This window comes from Marmota flaviventris, chromosome 19, assembly GCF_047511675.1.
Source record: "Marmota flaviventris isolate mMarFla1 chromosome 19, mMarFla1.hap1, whole genome shotgun sequence".
NCBI classification, from domain to species: domain Eukaryota; kingdom Metazoa; phylum Chordata; class Mammalia; order Rodentia; family Sciuridae; genus Marmota; species Marmota flaviventris.
This window is the reverse complement of record NC_092516.1, coordinates 1,039,912-1,061,361: the sequence shown is the minus strand read 5'-3', so window position 1 is coordinate 1,061,361 and position 21,450 is coordinate 1,039,912. Positions and strand designations below refer to the sequence as shown.

At 55.3% G+C, this 21,450-nt stretch overlaps 1 protein-coding gene across 1 annotated transcript in view; it reads right to left on the bottom strand.

Annotated features, from left to right (window-relative positions):
- Positions 1–6,523: 6,523 nt before the first annotated feature.
- Emp2 (epithelial membrane protein 2) overlaps positions 6,524–21,450 on the bottom strand; it is a 28,795-nt gene continuing 13,868 nt past the window's right edge. Inside the window, exons 2-5 of the mRNA XM_027940397.2 lie at positions 11,769–11,905; positions 11,177–11,267; positions 8,394–8,540; positions 6,524–6,822 (exon numbers count right to left, since the gene is read on the bottom strand). Of these exons, the coding sequence (XP_027796198.2) occupies positions 6,635–6,822; positions 8,394–8,540; positions 11,177–11,267; positions 11,769–11,846 (504 nt within the window). The 5' untranslated portion in view covers positions 11,847–11,905 and the 3' untranslated portion in view covers positions 6,524–6,634. The remainder of the gene's footprint in view (positions 6,823–8,393; positions 8,541–11,176; positions 11,268–11,768; positions 11,906–21,450) is intronic.

Below are 21,450 nucleotides of genomic sequence, written 5' to 3'. Positions count from 1 at the left end.
GAGACACTGCCTGCCCCTGACTCCCTGGACTGTCCTCGGGTTGGAACGTGGAGTGGGACAGGCTCTCCATGCCGGCTGTGAGTTAGAACCACCTGAATTTCACTTCACAGCTCTGCTGCCCAAGCTGCTTCCCAGACAAATCGAATCTCGACCTCTGGAACCTGGGAATTGCCAGCTTCCCAGTGGTTCCAGCGTGTGGCCATGTGGAAAACCAGGATCTGAAGTCAGGAAATCCAAGTCTTAGCCTGGAATCTGCCACTTACCCGTAGGGGACTTGACAGTGATGAAAGATGAACAACCTTCCGTGAGCACTGGCGGATTGCCCCGCAGATGCTGCCATGGTGATTGAGGAAGCTGAGGCCCAGAGAAGCCATGCAATTTGTCTCAGGTCACACAGCAGGAAATTATGGGGCCACATTTGCTAGGCACTTCCCAAACACAATGGAGAGGCAGCTTAGTGGGCAGGATTTGCCAGGGAGTGGAGGTCCTCTGGTTCTGGGAGGATAACTCCTTAGGTCCCACACCTTGTCTGAAGTTTCCGGCATTCAGGGTCCTCTTCTCGGGCTGGAAAACCATGGTCTGAGGCTGGTTTACAGGGCACGGAAGAGAGGTGGACTTCAGAAATACCCAGCCCGGGTCCAGCCAGGACGAGGCTGTGGCCCCAGCTTGGGGTCAGCTCTCCTGCCAGGCTCTACCTTAGTGGCACGCTTCCTACCTGATGAGGCACCTGCTCCTCCTGCCCCGGCCCCCAAATCTGCTGGTGAAGAGGCCCAGGCCCAGGGCAAGTGGCGGTTCTCTTTGCTCACCTGTGTCCCGCCCCTGCTGAAACGACACTTCCCAAACACGGAGCAGCCTCTTCCTGGTCCCCTGGCCCCTGCTTGTTCTCGCTGATGACAAACCTGAGCAGCCTGCCCCTTCAGCTTGGCGGGGGACCCGTACCCTTCTCCTGTGTTCAGATGCCCAGGGCCATCGCTGGGGACACTGGGCAGCCTTCCTCCTGTTGTTCCTCCGGGGGTGGGAGCCATTTGGGCTTCGTGTTTGCTGCCCAGTTCCAGCAGCCCCCGAGGGCCCCCCCCCATCAGGGGGCACAGGAGACCTGGCACTCATCAACCCTGCGGCAGTGGCTCCCTGCGGCAGTGGCTCCCCGCGGGGGGGGGGGGTGCGTTGTGCTCCTTCCCTCCAGGGAACAGGTTGGCTGGTCACAAGGTGTGGTAGGGGATGTGCCATTGACGTCCAGTGGGGAGAGGCCAGCCATGCTGCAGACCAGAGGACTGTCAGCTGGAATGTCGTCGTATTGAGGTTGAAACCCTGTCCCCAGGGGTCAGTGTGGAGTTGCTACAAGGAAGAAATTCTAAAGAAAACAGTGAAATGTACTCTCCACGATACCGTCTACTTACAATGACTTCAAAGGGAGTTTGTACTGGAAACACCTTTTCTCCTGTGAGCACCCTTGTCCCTTGGTACCTGGGGGACGGTTCCCACTTAGGAAATGGCACCGTGCTTGCATACAGCGTGTGCACAGCCACCTGCAGGCCTCGACTCCTCTCTAGATGGCTCATAGTACTGCACACTGGGAAATCAGTTGTTGTACTACTTTGTTTAGGAAGTAATGACAAGAAGAAAAAGCCCAGCAGGTTAGTACAGATGCGATTGTTGTTTATGAATATTCTCCATCATTATCGATAGATTCCAGGACTCAAAACTCACCAACACAGAGGGCACACTGTGCAGTGGACTCACGCCGAGGTCCCGTCCTAAACTGTAAGTCTCTCTTGAACAGTCACCAAAAAATCACACGACTAAGAACTAATAAACTGAGATCCTTAAAAATCACCTAGTGGTGTTCTGGTAACGGGTTAAATTAACGAAGACTAACTCCCAGGAGCCTTCATGGGCTGCAGGTTTGAGGAAGTGGACGGGGATCGGTGTCAACGCTGAGTCCCAGACACCCCATCAGGGGCAGTAGTACCTCCTGCTCCTGTGCTGTCTGGGATATTTTAGGTTTTGTGGTTCACACACTCTGTCTCCTATCCGGAAATGACTCGACTCTGCTTTTGAAAACAGCCGTGAACACTGTGGAAGTGAGCAGGTGTGGGCTGGGCCTGGCCCCTGGGTGGAAGCTTTGACTTGGCTTCAGCTTTCCCCTTTTTATTTTATACCAACCACGAACTTGTGGATGTTGTTGCATCAGGAGAAACTGTGAAAACACACCAGGATGTTGGCATGTCTCATAGCCTTCAGCGAGATCCTACAAGGAGCAGATCTTAGACCGAGTGGTCTGCTAATAAGCAAAACTGAAACAGAGTGTGGCTCTGCTGAGCCCATTTCTGCCTGGGACCTGCCATCTACATTGCTGCAGATTCGTGGCAGCTGCCTTGTGATCTAATGATCAGAAGCTTTGAAGGACAGTGAATTCAACTCAAGGGTCAGAGAACGCTCTCGGGAAGGTCCAGGCAGGATTTTCGGCTTGTTAGCCCATGTGGTTGCTATAGCAACTCTCCCACCCAAGCGGGCAGGCCCCAGCACAAATAGGCGTGGCTGTTTCCAATAAAACTTTATGGACACTGACATTCGAACTTCAGACACTTCCACAGGCCAGGCACTCTTCTTCCCACCTTCCCCCAACCAGTCAGAAATGCAAAGGCCATGTCCAGTTCCTGGGTCAACAGAAACAGGCAGCCGGGCAGATCCGGCCAGTCGGGCTCCAGTCTGTGTCCTGGATAAGATCAGCACACAGGATGTCCCCTGTGAAAGGCCGTCGCAGACTCTTCCCACGGGTTTCCCTCCCTCCATCTCTGGCCTCGGGTTGAGACACTGGGGTCTCACTCCCTGCTCCGGCAGGAGCCGGGTGCAGCCACCAGACACTGGCTCTGGGGTGCTGGAGTTGGGTCTCAGACGGTGAGATCAGGCCAGAGACCAGGGTGGTCATGACGCACCTAGTGCCCAGTGCAGTGCGCATCCACATAGCTACACACACACTTGGTGAATGAATGAAGACAGAGGCATAAAACTCAGGCTTCTGCACCCATCTGCCACATGCATCCAAGAAAACAAAATCGACACCAGATAAACCAGGGCACGGTGTGTCTCAGAGGTGGGCGCGGCTCAGCGTGCACGAGGCTCTGGGTCCCAGCCAGCAGCAGAACAGAGAAACAAAGAACGTGAACAGTATCCCCCTGGGAACTCCAGGTCACAGCCTCGTGGAGGCAAGGAAATGGGGGTCCCCTAGAGAGAGGGGTGCCTTTGACTGCCTTTGGCTTCCCTTAAAGATCAAAGAGATCTTGGGGGGGGAGGGAGAGCGAGGAAGGGTATGAAAGGCCCTGTGCACGCGCCCTGGGTCTCTCGGGCTGGACCCTGCAGCACAGCATGCTCCCGCGACGATCTCATTTCCATCCTGACCCACCCTTTAAAGCCAAGGTCTTCATTAACATCAACTAGAGAACCGGACCAATCACACATTTCCCATCTGCAAAGTGCACATGGGGGCCACTTGCTCAAGACGGTGCTAGGAGATCACCCGCCAGGCAGGGGCGTGGGATCCTGTGCCCTGCTGAGGTGGCCACCACGCCAGCCCCTGAGAGAGCAGGAGGAGCGGAGGTGACCTCCTGACGGCTGTCCGTCATCAGCGGCTTGCTGTAGAAACCCTACGTTCTCACCTTAACGAGACACCCGCTGACCCCGCTGCTCCGGGGCGGCATCTCTACCCTAGATATCATCACGCCAGGGAACACTCGAGTCTGCTGCTCTGAGCAATGCGTCTTAAATTTTATTTTTCATGTACAGTTTCAGATTATACAAAACATAGAAAATGGACTATTTTAAAGGCACAGTAAGCAGCAAGTCTCTACTGCCCTAAATTCACATGTGTCCCCAAAGCAAGCTTCTTCAGTAGCCTCTCAGCCTTCCCCTGGGACCTCCCCATCACCCGGCGCCTTCCCATGTACAAAATGGCCGAGTTGCTCTTTGGTGAGTAACCTGTAAATCACTAACGAGTTTAGTGATTCACTCCCCACGCAGGAGGCCGCCGCAGTGAGTCTTCACCGTGGGGTACTGCGGAGCATCCTGGGGTCAGCCTGGCCACACACAGGCACGACCCCGCGGCAGGGGGCGGGCGCAGGGGGCCCCACTCTCCTGCATTCAGACGTCCCGCAGGGTGACGCGCCAAGCAAGCTCCAAACTCGTTTGAACAGAGACCCAAAATAATTTTAATGCAAATAACAAAACAAGTTAGTCTGTCCCCATCACGTGCCCCCCATGAAAGAATTACAGTACTTTATAAAAATGTCATAAGACGCGCAGGCTACATTCCTTCCAACACAGTGGCAGATTTGGTCCTGACATTGGCTTCTTGGATGTCCAGCTAATTTGGTGGTGGTTCTCGAGCCAATGACGATGAGCACCAGGTGGGTCTGTCTACCTGCGGGAGGACGAGGGGCAGCCGCCCCACCCTCCCGACTTCCCACACGCCTCACCACAGTCGTGTCACAGATGGAGGGACCCAGTGCAGCCCGCTGGGAGACCCCGGGCTGCTCCAGATCAGGGGTGACAGATACTCTGTGGCCCCAGAGTTATTTTGTGGGGGGAGTTCGTGCCTTGCATGGGGGTTGGGCTTTCCACAGCTCTGGTTCTAAGGAGTTTTGATTGTTTCTATTGTGAATATCAGAAAGTTCTAGAAAAGCCACCTGGGGAGAAAGCCTAGGGGAGGGCGCCCCAGACCCAGCTTCCTCCTACAGCATCCTGCCGACCCCAGGGATGCGGCTGACGTCCTTGCCCACAGTGAGCCTGGTGACCCTTTTCCATGGGGTCAGGAGGGGACCATCGTCCTGTCTCTGGCCCGTGGCACTGGGCTGACGGTGACCCCTCTGCAGAGAGTGGGTCCTGCTTCAGAGTCGGCAAACTCCACACGGGAGCCTCCCCCCCCCCCCCCAGGGCCTGGAACACGGAAAACACTTAATACAACTGTGGAAACCAGCGAATGAGTGAAGAGACACTGCTCTGCCCTGAAGGGGCCTTGGTGACCCTGAAAGGACGTCTCCCTAGCTCCACCTCCGCTGGGCTGATGGCAGACCACCCGGTCAGGGCCAAGGTATTTAAACAGCCCACGATCCCCTACGCCATCCCAGGGTCACCTCCCGGGGGGATGCTCAAACACAAGAGGAGAAGGGTGCTGAGGTACGAGGTCGGGCTCCTGACGACCCCAGGACGCTCTCGGAATCACCAGGAGTGCTCACTCCCCGGCCCCTGCCCTGGAAGCCTGAGGACTATGGCCCTGGGGGATGCGCCTCTGCTTGCTGGCTGGGGACCCAGGACCCTCCATGGAAGTGTCCTCTGGCCACAACGCAGACAGGTACTGGGCAGAGCCCCACGTGTCGGAGTCAGGTGGAGGTATGTTTAGAGGGAGCTGAACGCCTGGAGCTGCCAGGACAGGTGGGCACCAAGCCCGCTCCTGCCCGGGCCTCCGCCCGACCGCTCGGTGGCGTCTGCCGCTCCATCACGGCTTGTAACTAGCTCTGACTGGTTTCTAGTCTTTCTTCTCCACCTGATGACGACCCTGTGAGGATGCAGGTTGTCTAGACAGGGTCCCCTGCGCCTGCCACGTGGCAAGCATGCCGTCACTTATGTTGACGGATGAATGGATGAAGGACAGAACAGTGGCAGGTCCTCTGGGCTCCAGGACAGGGGTCAGGGAGGCTCGCCAGCCTCAGAATGCAGGACAGGAAGGGAGGCTGGGGAGGAGGCTGCACAGCCTCTGGAGGTGTCAGGGCCTGGGAGAGGAGCTCGGTGGCCCAGAGTGAGAACCAAGAGGGGCCGGGGGCTGAGGTCTGGCCTCAGTGGGGCCATCTGCACATGACCAGGCCACTGACCTGTCCAAGACGGCTCTGCCACCGGCTCCGGGAGGTGGTCCCCAGCTCTAAGCCATCTAAGCATCTCGTGGGAGCCCACTAGAAATGCAGCTCGCAGGCCGTCTGCTGGACGCTGGCTCTGCGGGTCTGGGGGCGTCCACAGCCTGCATTTGAAGATGTCCTAAGGAACTTTTTGCAGCGATTCTTTGCCTCCATCTGACACAGGTTACAGAGCCCTGTCCCTGACGCTGGCAGAGATGCTGTCAGCAGCTCTGGGCTGTGGCCCAGGCTGCTGCAGGAGGCGGGGCCCGGCTCACTACAGACAGAACGCAGCCCTGATGCCGGTTCTCACCCGGGGCTCGGCCCGACGTGAAGGTCACCCCTCGCCTGGGCCCTTTTGGGAGGAAGCTGAGGAGGAGCCCGCCAACCCTGCAGGAAGCGTGTCCCCAGGGACTGGCTGCCTCCTCCCTCACGACCCCCCACCCTGCCCCGCTTAAGAAGCAGCCGCCTGCCTTTCCTGGTCTCCGCGGCTGGATGGGCCTTTGTCTTGCTCAGGCTTTTGGGTGGGCAGCAGTTCTGAATGCCAGCCGGAATGCCAGTCTCCTCTCTCATCCCAAGAATGCAAAAACGCTTCTCTCTCCCTCTCTCTCTTTTTTTTCTTTTCTTTTTTTTTTTTTGGCTTTTAAAGGAAACAATATGTTTGCTAGAAAAACCACAAAAAAACGATTATATACAAAACGGTTATCTGAGTGTGGACTCTGAGGTGCAGGGAGGGTGGCGGGCGCCTGGAGCTACTTGCGCTTCCTCAGTATCAGGTACATGATGCCGCTGATGAAGGTGAAGGCGAAGGCCACCCAGGCCAGGATGAAGGCGTAGCCGTACCTGCCCTCCGACGTCAGGGAGTAGTAATCCTGGTTGCTCTCGTGAAGGTCCTGGCGCCGGTCCGTGTAGATGGCAGCCGCGATCATCACACACAGACCTGCCAGAAAGAAAGCGGGGGCTCGATGGGGAGCCGCGGGAGCTGCGCCCAGGAGGGATGAGCCACATCCCCAGCCCTTTCCATATTTTTATTTCAACAGGGTCTTGCTCAGTTGCTGAGGCCGGCCTTGAGCTTGCGATCCTCCTGCCTCAGCCTCCTGAATGCGCCACCTGCCTGGCTCACAGCAGAATATTGCCGTCTACCCTGAAGCCACATTGCTTACTAGCTGAAACCTGTTTTGTGTGGGCAGCCAAGAACCCTGTCCAGAGGACACGTCACTCTTGGTCTAAGCCAGAGGTCAGCAAACTTGTCCTACAAAGGACCACGAAGTAAATAGTTTAGGCTTTCAAGGGCTAGAGGAGTCGCCACTGCTCGACTCTGGCCGGGGCGTGATGGCAGCCAGGGAGAGCACATTAAAAAATGGGAGTGGCTGTGTTCCAATAAAACTTTATTTACACAAACACAGGGCAGGCCAGATTATTTGTCACCCCAGTTTACTAGCTAAAGTTTATGGTCACAATTGTATGTGACCCTAGTTCTGGCCAGAGAAAATTCTTCAATGAAAAATATTAGCCCCTGAAAAGAGATGAAGGAGGAAAAAGCATATTTTAATTGTTTTCCTTCTCCCCTGCTGAATGCTTTAGATGCTATTAGATCAGGATGAAATGTCTGGACTTACAGTAGCCCTTTTGGGGTCATGAAGAGGCTGTCACTCACAGTCTGAAGATGGCAGACTAGAAGGATGGGAAGAGACGGGGTGCTTGATGCTGTGAGCCCTCAAACCAGCTCTGGCACTTTCAACCTACAGGCTACTTGTTATGTAAAAGCAGTGACTATCTTTATGGCTAAAGTCATTGATAATTGGATTTTCTCTCAGGCACAGCCACAGTATTGTAGCTGAACACTTGATGACATTCACAGAGGTCAGTGCCAACAGGAGGCTAAGCTCCCTGATTGTCTTAGGACCCCGCCCTGGTCCAGCCAGGCTGTCTTTGTGGGACTGTCCATCCAGGGGCCCAGACTCCTCTGGGCAGCTTATAACAACGAATAGTCACGTCGTGGAGTGGACGTCTTCATCCACTTTCTGTCTTGCTAAACTTCATAGGTACAAAAAGTGCTGTGCCACCTCCACCTTCTCTAAGTTCCTTCAGGACCGGGACCATGCGGTCATCTCTTACCTCCAGCCGGCAGCAGGGGCTTGGCCCAAGGTGGGCACTTCTGCCACCGACCAGCCGAAACTCTGCTGATGGCTCCCGCCAGCTTAGGATGAAGACCCCAAGTGCTGTCTGTGGCCTACAGGACCCCACGGGTCTGGACCCCCGCTGGCCCACCTCCCACACCTCCCCTCGCCACGGGCCGGCTCTTGGCTCCTGGCCATGCTGCTCCCCGGCCAGCGTGCTGCCCCCTCCCCGCTGCCCCAACACAGCACAGGGGTGACAGCGGCTCCTGCACCCTGACAGGTCCCCGCTCAGCTCAGTGCCTTTGGGGGGCCTTCCCTGACCCCAACTGACCACGCTCTCAATACACACTGCCGCGGGGACCGGAGGGGACCGCTGCCCGCCCTCACTCACATGACAGCAGCTGGATGATGGAGGTCAGCACGAACCTCGCTCCCTGCTTGAGGCGGAAGAGCTGGAGCAGGAAGATGAAGAAGGCCATGCAGCAGAGGGCGGTGGACAGGATCATGGTGGCCTGCACCGCCTGCAGCGTCGCGTAGCCTGCGGGCAGAGGCCGAGGGCCAGGCTGAGGACGGACCCACAGCCACCAAGAGAGCCGCAGAGCCGCCTCACAGGATGCGCCTGGGATCTGGGCCCAGGGGCAGCAAGGAGCCCCCCGACCCCTCCCCGACAGCCACACACACCCCTGACGGGAGGGCCCTGACGCCCTTATCTGGAAGGTGGAGGAGGAGCCCCCTCTGCAGGCCCCGGGCTGGGGCACGGCTCCCACATGCGTGGCTCGCAGGGGGCTTAAAGTGCTCGTCACATCACCCTGGAAGATGCGATTCAAGAGGCCAGGCTGGGGCCCGGGAGGGTGCGCTTCGGGCCCATGGGACTGCGTAACGAGCTCCTGACAGCGCTCCGAGGACCCCAGTGTGTCCCCAAGGCACACGTGAGAGGATGAGCATCGTAATCCCCACGTGGGAAAAGAGGGGATTCCTTTCCTTGAGACCAGCTTTAACAGGGTGAGAGGTTCCAGTGCAGGCAGGACAGGCCTCGGGGACAGACAGAGTCCTGCTGGAGGGGGACAGCAGGGTTGAGCAACAACCACAGGTGGAGAATATTCAAGGAAAAACAACTAGAGAGCGTCAGAGAGCCAGCCTTGGCTCTGCCTTGCCCTGGCACCACGCGGAGCCCACACCAACGAGGTGACACGCGGGCACTGACTCAGGTCTCTCAAGGAATCTGGAGGTGACCTGAAGCGCAGGAGGCCGTGTGCAGGTGACATCTCTGCAGACACGTGCCACTTTATAGAAGGGACCTGGGCATCTGCAAGCCATGCTGTGCTCAAGGGCTCCGGGCCCCAGTCCCCTGCAGGTACAAGGGATCTGGGTTGGGGCTGGGTTTTATTGTGGTTTGAACCAGAAAGAACCAGACACCGTCTCAGAGCTTCCGGAAGGGAGGGTGTCTGGCCCGTTGGATTCCCCTTGGTTTTCAGGGCGGCCTTTTCCTCCTCCTGTGGGAGTGATGCTGGCTGGTTCAGGGGCAGAGACAGAAAGTGCCCTGGATGGTACGTCTCCGTGAAGACAAAGTGGGCCCTCAGAAAGCAGGGGCCAGACCGTGCAGCCCGCAGGCTCGCGGACCTTATTCTCTGTTCTGTTTCGGTTTGGGGTTCTTGTTCTTTTTGACCGCTCTTTACAAATGGAAGAGCCCATCTCAGCTCTGAGGGCCCCTCCAAAACCGGCCTCAGCTGAGCTTGGCCAGCGGTTCCCTGACCACTGCCTTAGGGACAACCACCAGCAAGCGGTCCCACAGGCTGTGACAGACCAGCAAGTGACAGAGGCTCGCTTGGGACGTGGGCACACACTGGCCACAGCTGGGTTTGCCAGGTAGGAAGAATGGCGGTCCCTGCGCTGAGGCTCAGCGTGACAGAGTGGGGGAGAGGTGGCGCGGACGGCTCCGTGTGCTTGGCTGTTGGTCATGGTCATGTCTAGAAGGAATCCTGGCTCCACCGACTGCTTCTGGCTGGGCCACTTCCGGTCACACAACTGTTCTCTGCCTCAGTTTCCCTATGGTTCCCGCCTGGCGAGGCCGTGCATAAAGGGCCCAGCCCCTGCTCAGGGCGGAGCTCAGGGAACCCCGCCTGCCACTGGTATCTCTGCCGCTGGGATGGGAACGTGGATGCTGTCCCCAGGCAAGCACTTCACCACGGAGCCCCAGCCCCAGCCCTTGCTGCTGCTCTCCAGTGCGCACTGAGACCCTGGGACCCAGAGAGAAGCACCCTCTGCTCCCCAAACCAGAGATCAGTTGTCGGCACCAAAAGAGGGTGCCCAGGTGAACCCGAGTGTGGGTAGACAGCGACTGATCTTAGGCGTGAGACTGTCTCATGTAATACGTGGGACATGCTCATAAGAAACAATGATTCACTGTTTATCTGAAACACCGAGGTAACAGGGCGTCCGTATTTTGTCAGATACGAGGGATCCCAAAGTGCATCTTGACTTGGTTCTACAGGGACAGCTGCCCTTCACAATGAGAGACAGCGGCTGGGGTGCAGCTCAGTGCTGGGGGGTATGCTTCGTACGCACCAGGGCCTGGATTCAATCCCAACACCACAAAACTAAATTTAAAAATGTAGTTTTCTGTATCTCCAAAGCCCTTTTTCATATTTGACCTCATTTAAACGGGGACATGGAGCGGGTGTGGTGGCCCGCCCCTGTTAGCTCAGTGACAGGGAGGGGGCTGAGGCAGCAGGATCACAAGTTCAAGGTGAGCCTCAGCAACTTGGCAAGACCTTGTCTCAAAATACAAAATAAAAAGGCCCAGGATGTAGCTCAGGGGTGGAGTCCCCGAGTTTCATCCCATACGTACGCAGAGGTGAGGGTGGCTGAGGGCACTGGGGTCCTCAAAGCACTGGTGACCTGCCCAAGGGGCAGAAGTGCTCTGGGTTTCTGCCACAGTGGGTGGCTGCGACAGGGGACGTGGCCAGGCGTGGACAAGGAAGAGGCAGAGGGGACCCAGAGGGGCTGAGGCTGTGGGAGGGGAAGGCGGGAAGCAGAAGAGGTGAGGCCCAGATCAGCTGGTCGGGTCCCCCTCCCCCTGTGCTGGGCGCGGGCAGACCCCTTGACCCGCCTCCGCAGGGGCACAGGTTCCTCTCCACTGTGCCTCCTCGGCCAGCTCCCGCCATCCACGCTCACCTTGAAAGTTGTCACCGATTTCCGTACAGTTGGTGCCATTTGTGCACACTCTCCAGACATCGGCGTAGAAACCTTCTCCCACCCACCAGGCCTGCAGCGAGAAAGGGAAACGGGCCGTTAGAGAGGCAGACACCGGCGCCTCCTGGCAGGTCCTACTAGGACAGCTGGCAAGGTCTGAGGACATTTTTAATGGTCACAAGTAAGGGCAGAGGTGCTGCTGGCATCCAGACAGAGGCCGGGATGTTGCTAAGCCAGGCACAACACACAGGAAAGCCCCAGACGACAGCAGTGCTGAAGGGAGAGCCTGGTCCGCAGGAGACCCGAATTCCCAGGACCTCTGCAAAGGCTCAGCAGGGCCGCGTGGGAATCGGAGGAGAGGACAGGGTCGTGTCCTCCAGGCCCTGCCCCAATCAAACCTGAACATGGATGCTCCAGAAGCCCCATGCTGAGGCCAGAGTCTCCATGCCTGGGCTCAGGGCCACGGGGCAGGGAGGACGCCTCCAAACTGTCCGAACTGCAATCAAGCCAACGGAGGGCACCGGGTCCTGCCACTGTTGACCCGGGGCTCCAAGCGGGTGGGGAGGGGACTTACGTTGTCGATGGTGGCCACAAACAGCAGGGCTGCGGAGGTGATGTGGAAGATGATGATGAAGGCAAGGAGCACCAACATGGTGGCGGGGCAGGGCAGGCGGGCGGCCAAGGGTCACGGCGAAGCCCAAGCAGGGTGCGCTAAGGAGGGGGGACAGATTCAGATTTGTCGTGATGCAATAAAGTTCAGTGGGGTCTTAGGACAATCAAGCCAGTTCTGTCATCTTTCCTCGCCCGGGGTACACTGGACCAAAGGTGGCAGGAGGAGCTGTCCCCTGTTAGACCCAGCAGCCACAGGGAGGCAGGGACCAATCGGAATCTCTAACTCTGAACGGTGTTTCAGCTGCGGCTCCTCAGCCGACTGCGGGCACAGATCAGGAAGGAGGGGCTCTGCGTGTTAAAACGCTGCTCCCCATCCCTCCATCCCAGAAACTCGGTGAGCACTCACTCCCACAGGCCCTGCTAATGAAAAAGCAAAATGACCACGGTAGGAAAATAGTTCTTGATGATCTGGCCGCTTCTGAAATCAGTCCCCACTCAGACATCCCTCCTCTTAATACCATTTGAACAACATTGGCCCGTAACATACAAAAACACTGTGCGACCCACAGCTGCCATTTCTCTTCCCGCTCTCTGAGCGCACAAGGAGACTACATTCCCCAGACTCCTTTGCAGCTAGGTTGGGGCCAAAGGTCATTTCTGTGGGAAGCCTCTGTGCTCCCTCCCCCAGGGAGTAGCAGGGGGCAGCGCAGCTGTGGCATGCTGAAGCCTCACACCCTGGACAGGGACTGCAGCTGAGAAATAAGCCTTTGACTGTGAAGCCACTGAGATCCCAGGGTGGTGTTTTGTTTTGTTTTTTTTTGATTCTGGTAAAGACAATCTGAATAATATACAACAGGAAGTGATTGCAAAACGAAGTTGGAGATCTGCCAAAAGAACTCAGGCTGCTCTCAACCGACGGGCGACACTGGATCCTTCTCAAAGGGGACCAAAGGCGGTAACATGTGAGAACTTGTTGGAGCTGGGCTAGTTCACATTAAAAGACGGGAAAAATAAACCTAGATGACGTGGGGAGAGAGCATTGAAAAGAACGATTTCCATATCAGGGGGTTAAAAGTCCCACTGGGGAATGTTGACGAAGTCTGAACAGTTTTACAAACATGACCACCGGCTTGGTCAGCAAAAGCCAAATGTCAAGTGAAGATGTCACGTCAACCCCTACAATCAACACTGGAGTCATTCTTCTTTCATTCCTGTAATTTGTAATCAGATTCTATTATCAAATCTTATAGAACATAAAATTAATTAAAAATAGTTAAAAATCAGACCTTGCTTTGACTATGATAAAATTTTTGCCCAATTTTAAATGGAATAAAACATATGTGCATGTACACACACATTTTTTTTGCCCACCACTTGTCTAAACCAAACCTGTTTCTCTAAATACTTCAGTGCAGTTCTCAAAAGCAAGTCCAATAAAACTAATTATAACAAATTAAAAAAAAAAAAAAAACAAGTCCAGGGGCTGGGATCGTGGCTCAGCGGTGGAGCACTTGCCTCCCATGTGGATTCGATCCACATAAAAATAAATAAAAATGAAGGTTCATCAACAACTAAAAATAAAAAAAAAAATAAAAGCAAGTCCATTTTCTCAGATAGCCACAGTACGATGACCACAACTATGAAATTTAACATGATACAATGCTGTTACCTCACTTGCAGTCTATTCAGACTTCTCTAATTATCCCAATAATATTTCATGTAGCTTCTTTTCCTGGCCCAGGATCCAGTCTAAGATGGTGGGTTGCATTTTGCCATCAAGACTCTTTAGTCTCCTTTAGGCTGGAATGGTACCTTTCTTTTCTTCTCATGACAGTGATAGAAGACTGCTGACCATTGTCATGGAAAATGCCTGGCGAACGTGTCTTTGAGGTGTCCCCACCGTCCGTCCGTCGGGTTGTTTTCCTGGCAGGACAGACACTTCATAGGCAATGCCTCCTGTGTACCCCACCGGGAGGCATGGTGTCAGACGGTGCCATTATTGATGGTGCCTACTTTGGTTGGTTGTGATCACTCATTGCACATTTTCTTTGTAATTCAACAGTCATTTCAGGGGGAGATAACTTTTATTGTGGTAAAACACACACATTATAAAACCTGCCCTTAGTGATGCTTAGTACATCCATCACCCCATCCTGTTCTAGAACATTCATCATCCTAACGGAAACTTTGCACCTTTTAAGCAGTCATTCCTCCTCTTCCCCTCCCCACAACCCGGCATCCATGATCTGCTTTCTGTCTGTAAGGATCTGCCTGCTGTGGACATGTCATATAAATGGAATCACGATATGTGGCCTCTTCTCTCATTCAGCATGTTTCAGGGTTCATGCCTGTTGAAGGACGGGGAGCTCTTCTGAGATCACGCAGAGACCCTCTCCATGGAACTTTCATTTCCAAATCAGGATCATTTAAGACGGCCCTCCTCTGGCTACCTTTCTCTCCCTTCTCCAGTGAACATGCAGGAACCACTGCGGGAGCCCCCCGACCGCCTCTCTGCCAGCTCTTCCCTCGGACCATGACCACTCTCCCTCTGTTACCCCCTCCTGGAACTCACTGAGGCTCCTGGACTCACACAGGGTCTACTCCCGGAGACCCAGGATTTTCCAGAATGAGCCAGGAGCTACGAGGCTGCCCCTCGGTCTGGGAGGCCCCAGCAATGCTGTGCATCACCAGTTAGAAGGACCCAATGAGCCAGCTCAGAGATTCTTCCAATTCTTTTCAAATGGACAAATTCCCCTTTGTTCAGGCCTGCGTCATTCCCAGTTGCCATCGTATGCTGCCTCCAAATAGATGCATTTCTGACCCTTGGAAAAAAACTCACGAACCATCTAAAGGCCATGTCACTTAAATATGGGCTGGAATGTCAAAAGGCCAAGTTCTTCTGGCCGTAAACTCCTGGATGATGATAGCTTTACACATTGTCCAGCTTAGACAACACAAAAGCATATAGACATAAAACCAAAACTTTCTAGAAAAGGAAAAAAGGCTCTAACCCCCTCTTTCCCCAAGCATGAAATCCAAATGTTACAAGGATTATCTTGAATGGTGCACTGATAGGGAGCATTCGACCACATGATGAGAAAGTCCCCTCCAATGCTCCTGACTACACCAAGAAACAGGGCTAGTCTGTCTGTCACACCAATTTTGTTTTTTCAAAAGAAAAGACAGAGCTTTGTTAGACCATAGTTTGTAACTAGAATTTAATAACATTTTTGAGTTTATTATATTTATTTTCAAGGTTCTTTCTTTTTATAGTAATAGATTTATAGTAATGATATAAAGTGACACTTCAAAACAATTTTATTCAAGTTTTAAAGTGAGTCATTAAAGAAAAAGATTATGTTAATAAAAAGAGGGGGACTTCAGTGTTAGCAAAAACCCTGAGGGTGGATCTCAAATGCTTGATGCCTGGGAGGTACTGCCTTAACCCCTGGGAATGATCTTGGTTGAAAATCTCAGACATCAGGAATAGGTTCCTGCAGAGAAAGGGGTAAGTTCTTATTAGAGGTCAAGTAAGGTCTGAGTCCAGCATAAGGGAAGGGCTGGGGTCCATATATGGAAGGGTGACTTGAGACTGTTTTGGACCATTGGGTGCCCGCGAAAATTAGGGCACCGAGAAGTAGATGTCACCCACTTAGAATTCTCCCAGGATCACATCTGGAATTCAGAGCTCCAGTAAACAGATCAATAAATAAACAAACACAAAGAGTCGGGGTGCGGATCAGCGACAGAACTGTAAACCCAAGGACACTGCTGGTGACCTGACCCGAAACTTCGGGAGAAATCACTTATAAATTGAGAAAACCCCACCAGTCTTTAAGAGGGAATAAAAGTGGCTCTTTACTCCTGCATCTCGATGCAGGGTGAGTCTCCTCGCTCCACCACCACCCCTGGCCAGTCCCCCGTCCCTTCCTCGAGGTCACCGCCCTCCAGTTTCCCACGCAGCCTTCCAGAGACCCTCGTTAGGGGGAACATTTAATTCCCTCCCCCTGCTGTTTCCGCGTGAAGGGAGCAGCACCGGAGTAACACTTCCGCCTCATGCTCCGCCCCTCACCCACTCCGTCGCTCCTGATTGGAGGAGACATCCACGGTCCGCTTTCTGGATTGGCGGAGCTCATCCATTAGGGTGCCCAGCCGCCCTCTGGGCCCTGGCCTCCTGAGGTTGACCTCTAACCCCATCCTGCCTCCTTTCTCAGCTGATGACAACCCCACAGAGACCGGACGGTCCACCGCGTTCTTGGAATGGCTGCCTGGTGTTCTGCTGTGGGGCTGTGCCCGCTCCCCTGCCCTGGCTCCCCGTGGATGCCATTTAGTTCTGCCACCTGCCCAGTGAGCGTCCTCGTTCCCCCCCCTACACACACACTGGGTTAGAGCACCCCCGGGCAGACCCCTGGGCGGGGGAGCGGGAGCCCAGTCCGTGCATGTAAGCTATTTTACTCTGAAATTTCAATTTCATATAGTGCATCCAGGACCCCATCAGTGCCACCTCAGCTGACCTTTGGAGGTCTTCAGGGGGCACCAAGTCCCGGGCCAGCTCACACACGACATGGGCGGTGGGTGGAGGAGCCTGGATGTCCTGATCCTTAACATCCTCTGGTTTCCTCGGAGGTGTGATTCTGGCCTCTAGAAACCAGCCTGTGCCATTCCCATGGCTTGTCCCAGCAATGCTGTCCCCTTGCTACAGCACCCCCACAGCACACCCTGTCCTCTCTGGAGACCCCGGGCTCCATGTTGGATGGGGACGGCCCACTGAACCCAGGGTGACATCAGAATTACTTCTTGACCTTCAAACTCATCTTCCCTTCAACGGACATAATACTGAATTCTGGTCCCCCCCACCACACACACCCCTGTTTCCTGAAGGCTTCAGTGCTCTCCCACTGTAGCCAGATTGGCCATGTCCCTTGGGCAGTCTCTCCTTTTCCCCTCAGCTCACTCTCTCACGTTGTCTGGGTCTCATTTCAAACATCCCTCCCAAGAAAAGAGCCTCTGAGCACCAACGGGAAGCTACCACTCCTCCCTCCAGCACCATCCGTCCCCTGCCCCGAGTTTCTTTTTCTCCCAGGAGTTGCGCAGTCTGAAGTCATCTTGCTCTTTTGCTTCTGGTCTCTCTCCCCCTCTGTCTTCTGCCACCCTCGCTGTGCAGCAGCTGCCATTTACAGTTATAGAAATGTTGAACTACCAAGGCCTCTGGAAAACTCAAGGCCTCGATTGTCCAGAAGCGAGAACTGAGGCCAGGGAGGGCCGAGACTGGATCCTGTCCCACGGCAAAGCAGGACCAGGACCAGGTCTAGAAATCTGCTGGCCAATGCCAGTCACCCTTGGATCTCGATGGAGACCTGCTGGAAGGCTCACAACAATCTTTCAGAAATCCACCACCATTTCCCAAAGGCCTCTGTCATGAACCACATTGTTTTTCCCTTCGTCATTTCTTCAGGGGCTGAATAGAATGTTCTTCTAAAGAGGCCTCCTGAGCCTGGGTGTTTACCTGCCTGAAATCAGGGGACTGCACTAGGGGAACGTTCCCAGTTCCTGTCTAGTAACCAGAATCCTGTGATTGCAGTGGGGTTTTTGTTTGGTTGCTTGGTTTGGGGTGGTGCTGGGGATTGAACCCAGGGCCTTGTGCATGCAAGGCAAGCCCTCTACCAGCTGAGCTGTGTCCCCAGCCTGCAGTGGTCGTCGTTGTTGTTTTGCTGTTTTGATTGCAGCGATTCAACATACGTTTTGTCCTGTATAGTAATGTGATGGTTTAAAAATAAATAAAAAAGATAAGCAGAACCAAAAGGTGTAAGATGAAACCCACAGCCTCTGCCCTACCTCAGTCGCACTCCTCTGAATGATCTAAATGATCACTCTCCCTTTCAGCCACCCCCTCCCCCGTAATTCCAGGCAGCATCTGTGCACTCTGTTTTCTGGTTGTTATTGGTATCTTCCTGCTTAGGGAAGAGTTTTTCTCCTTACTGCCACTTATTCCCGTCTCCTCCCCCATTATCCCATTCCGTCTCAGAAGATCAGTCGTTGTCCCCTCGGTCACCCCCACGTAAACATGTGCACTGCAGAGCCAAACAGTGTGCTGTTTGTCACTCTTTGACAAACCCTTTTCCCAAACCATTTCTACTGTCTTTCTCTTCTCAGTGTTCTTCTTCCCCCTCTCTGTGGCTCCATCTCTCTCCCATATTTCTTTCTAAGCTCTGCCTCAGTTTTTTTCTCCTTCTGTCTTCTGTTGCAGAATCCCAGGTGCAAAGCAAATGCCCCGTGTCTGTTCCAAGATCATGGGGTGAGATTTGCCTTCGTGGCGCTCATTTTCCAGCCAGTCCCTCTCCAGACTCTGCCCTCCCCGGCCCTCTGCCGCGTGCAGCCTCAGCAGCTGCTACTGTCCCTGGACAATGAGGACAAGCAGTCCACACATGGCACTCTTCAGGGAAGACGGGCAGATTCGGTTCTGGGCTGGCCCGACTCCAAGACAAGCAGGAGGTGAAGCACATCCGGGGGATGGAGCCCGGAGGGGCACCCCCCCCTGAAGGCGAGACTCGTCATGATGAAAGGTCCAGCTGTGGTTTACACGGTGTGTCCTGCATTGGTCTTTATGTCAGCTTGATGGGGCCAGCAGAGCCAGGGGTCATTAGCCACGTTTTACAGATGAGGAACTAGGCTCCCAGAGCCTTCCAGGGATTGCCAAAGTGGGCAGAGCTGGACTCCAACCCCTGGCTTTGCAGTTCCAAACCCTGGACACTGTGCTGCTCTCCCTTTCATACTCACACGCTTGACTGATGAAAACAGGCCGGAGGACACAAAGCGTCAGGTCACCACTTTGCCATCTCCTGTGGCTGGACTGCTCTTGACCTTCGCACCAGGCAGGAGGGTTGATGACGGCGGCTTCTTCCTGCACCCGCCCAGCAGCTCAAGTTGAGGTGGAACTGGGCGAATCAAGACCCGGCCTGATTAAGAACTCCACTTCACTCTTCCCTGGCACCCAAAATAGGGTTTCCTGCATTCTTCATCCTTCAGCTCCCTGGCCAGGCTGAAGCATTTCTCCAATCACTTGGAGATTGGGGTGGATTATGGATCATGGATTGTGAATAGGGTTTCACTTGATCATTGAAAAGAGCTCTCCAGGGCTGGGGCGGGCCCAGCGGTACAGCGCTGACCTAGCACGTGTGAGGCTCTGGGTTCAGTCCTCAGCACCACATAAAAATAAATACATAAAATAAAGGCATTGTGTCCAATTACAACTAAAAAATAAATAGATTTCTAAAAGAGCTGTCCAGACATGGTGGAATGGCTGCAGTTTTGCGGTTTCTATTTATCACAGTGTGTTCCCTTCTGCACTGAGCTTACATGGTTCTCACTGGGTGCAGTAAATCACCTGGGTGCTCCGACTGGGTACATGCCATGACCGAAGCCCAAGTTCTCGCGGTCTGTGAAATATCCATGAAACAATCACATAAAACAGCCTACAGAGCAGGGCGTTGGAACCGCGGGGGTTTAGTTCAGCTTGGTTTGGGCGGTGTTGGCGTTGGCGATTGAAACCCCGAGCCCGCAGCACCCTGAGCTACACCCCAAGCCCTCTTTACTTTTTATTTTTCATTTCAAGACGAGGCCTCTCTAAGTCGCCCACGTTGGCTCGATTTTGCAGTCCTCCTGCCTCAGCCTCCCAGGTAGCTGGGTCTCAGGTGTGCACCACCTTGCCCGGTGGATATTTTATTTTAGGAAAAGAAATTGGGGACCCAGTAGGAGAAGCGGCGAAAGGGTCTCCTCAGCAGCAACAGCGCTCTCTGGGCGTCGGGACCTGATAGCACCAGGCCGAGGAGGAGGAATAACAGGCAGGAGGAAGGGCGAGGCCCTGGGAGTCTCGGTGGAGCTATAGAAATTCTGCGCACACACACACACACACACACACACACACACAGTACTTGGGACTCAGTGACTTTGGAGTTCTAACAGTTGACAGGGTGGTGGTCAGTGCCCCAGAAATGCCCATCCAGACCTCGGATAATAGGTACCCCAGGGCTGGCTAAGCAGAGCTCGATTATGTCCCAGGCGGAGGTGCGGCCCGGCGGGCCTCCTGCACTGTCCACTGCGCTGGAAATGCGGGCGCGCATGCGCCGAGCCGTTGTGCGTCTAGCCCTGGGTGTGGGGAAGCACAAGTCCGTCCGCGGTGGCTCACTGGCCCTCCCACTCCCAGAGGCAATATCCAGTCTGTCATCGGTGGGGCGACAAGTCCACCAGGGCCTTGTGGGTGGAAGGGAGGCCTCAGGGCCTCGCCCAGGCCGTCCAGGGTCCCCGTCCACCCCCTGATCGTGACGAGCTCCTCCTCCTGCCGGAGCCACCGGTTCTCAGCCTCTGCTGACCCTCCCGGGAACCGCAGGCAAAGGACGATCTGGAGGCTGGAGCCTTCCATTCAGACCGTGCGGAGGTGGGGCCGTCCTCCAACCGAAGCGGTCCCACCCCAGTCCCCCGGGTCCCCCCCTCCCCACCCCAGTCCCCCGGGTCCCCCCTCCCCACCCCAGTCCCCCGGGGGCTCGCGCAAAGCGCCCTGCAGCCCGGGCACGGCCCCTGGGGAAGGCGGGCAGCCGGGCGGTCACCCGGCAGCCAGCGGGATTCCAAGGGCCACCGAGGGGCTGGAGCTTCGACCCCAGGCTGGCCGGAGCCCAGGCCCCTCCCACTGCCCCTGCGCTCGGAGGGGACAGTGGCTTTGGCCTCTATTTTCAGGAAGGCAGAGGTCAGCGCAGCCTCCTTCCCTGGTGTCTGGACACCTGCCAGCCAGGAACATCCAGGCTTCCGAGATGCCCCGGGGACAGCGGAAGCCCATGCGCCCTGGGCGGCCCAGCTTGGTGCTCACTGTGGCCAGGGCTCCGGGCACAGGGCCAACCGTTGGTTCTGTCCGGAAACGGCCTCAGGCGGGACAGTGGAATTTGGCAGTGCTCCAGGGCAGAAGCCACTGAGGAGGACTCTGTCGGAATCTGTCTGCACAGTCGCGGGTCTCAGCCACTGGAACAGTGAGACCAGGATGTCCACTGTAAGGACAGCCAGGATTACTGCCCCGGGTGTGCCCCCCCACCCAACTCTGATGTAGGCTGGGACCAGCCCCATCTCACAGGTCGAGTAAGTGAGGCCCAGGGACGTTGGGACACGTCCCAGAGGCCACCTGCTAACCAAGGCTGGGGCTGGGATCTGAGCCCAGGCGTCCACCCCAAAACCATCAGGCCGTCCAGCTTCCGCCTGATTTCCCTTCCCTTCTGGGGTCCTGTCACCTTAAGGCCCAATGTGGGATCCATCCAAGTCCTGGCCCACCTGGGGCTTCAGATGCTGGCCACAGCTACCTGCCATTCCTCCAGGCTGGCCCTGGGTCGGCTTTGAAGCACCCCGGGGACAAAGGGAGCAGAGGATGACGGTCACGCCCTGTCCTCCCCCTGAGGGCTCTTCCCACCACTGCGTGTAGAACAGACGTCCCTCGGAGGGGTCACGGGCCTCTCGTAAGGACAGGCACAGACTGTGATGACTCACTTTGTAGGGGATCAAAGTGACAGACATGTTCCCATTAGCCACTTCACTGGTGGCAGGCAGGGACTCGGCCTCAGCCTTCCAGCCACTAACTATTGCTCGTTCTTTAAAAATGGAGCAGT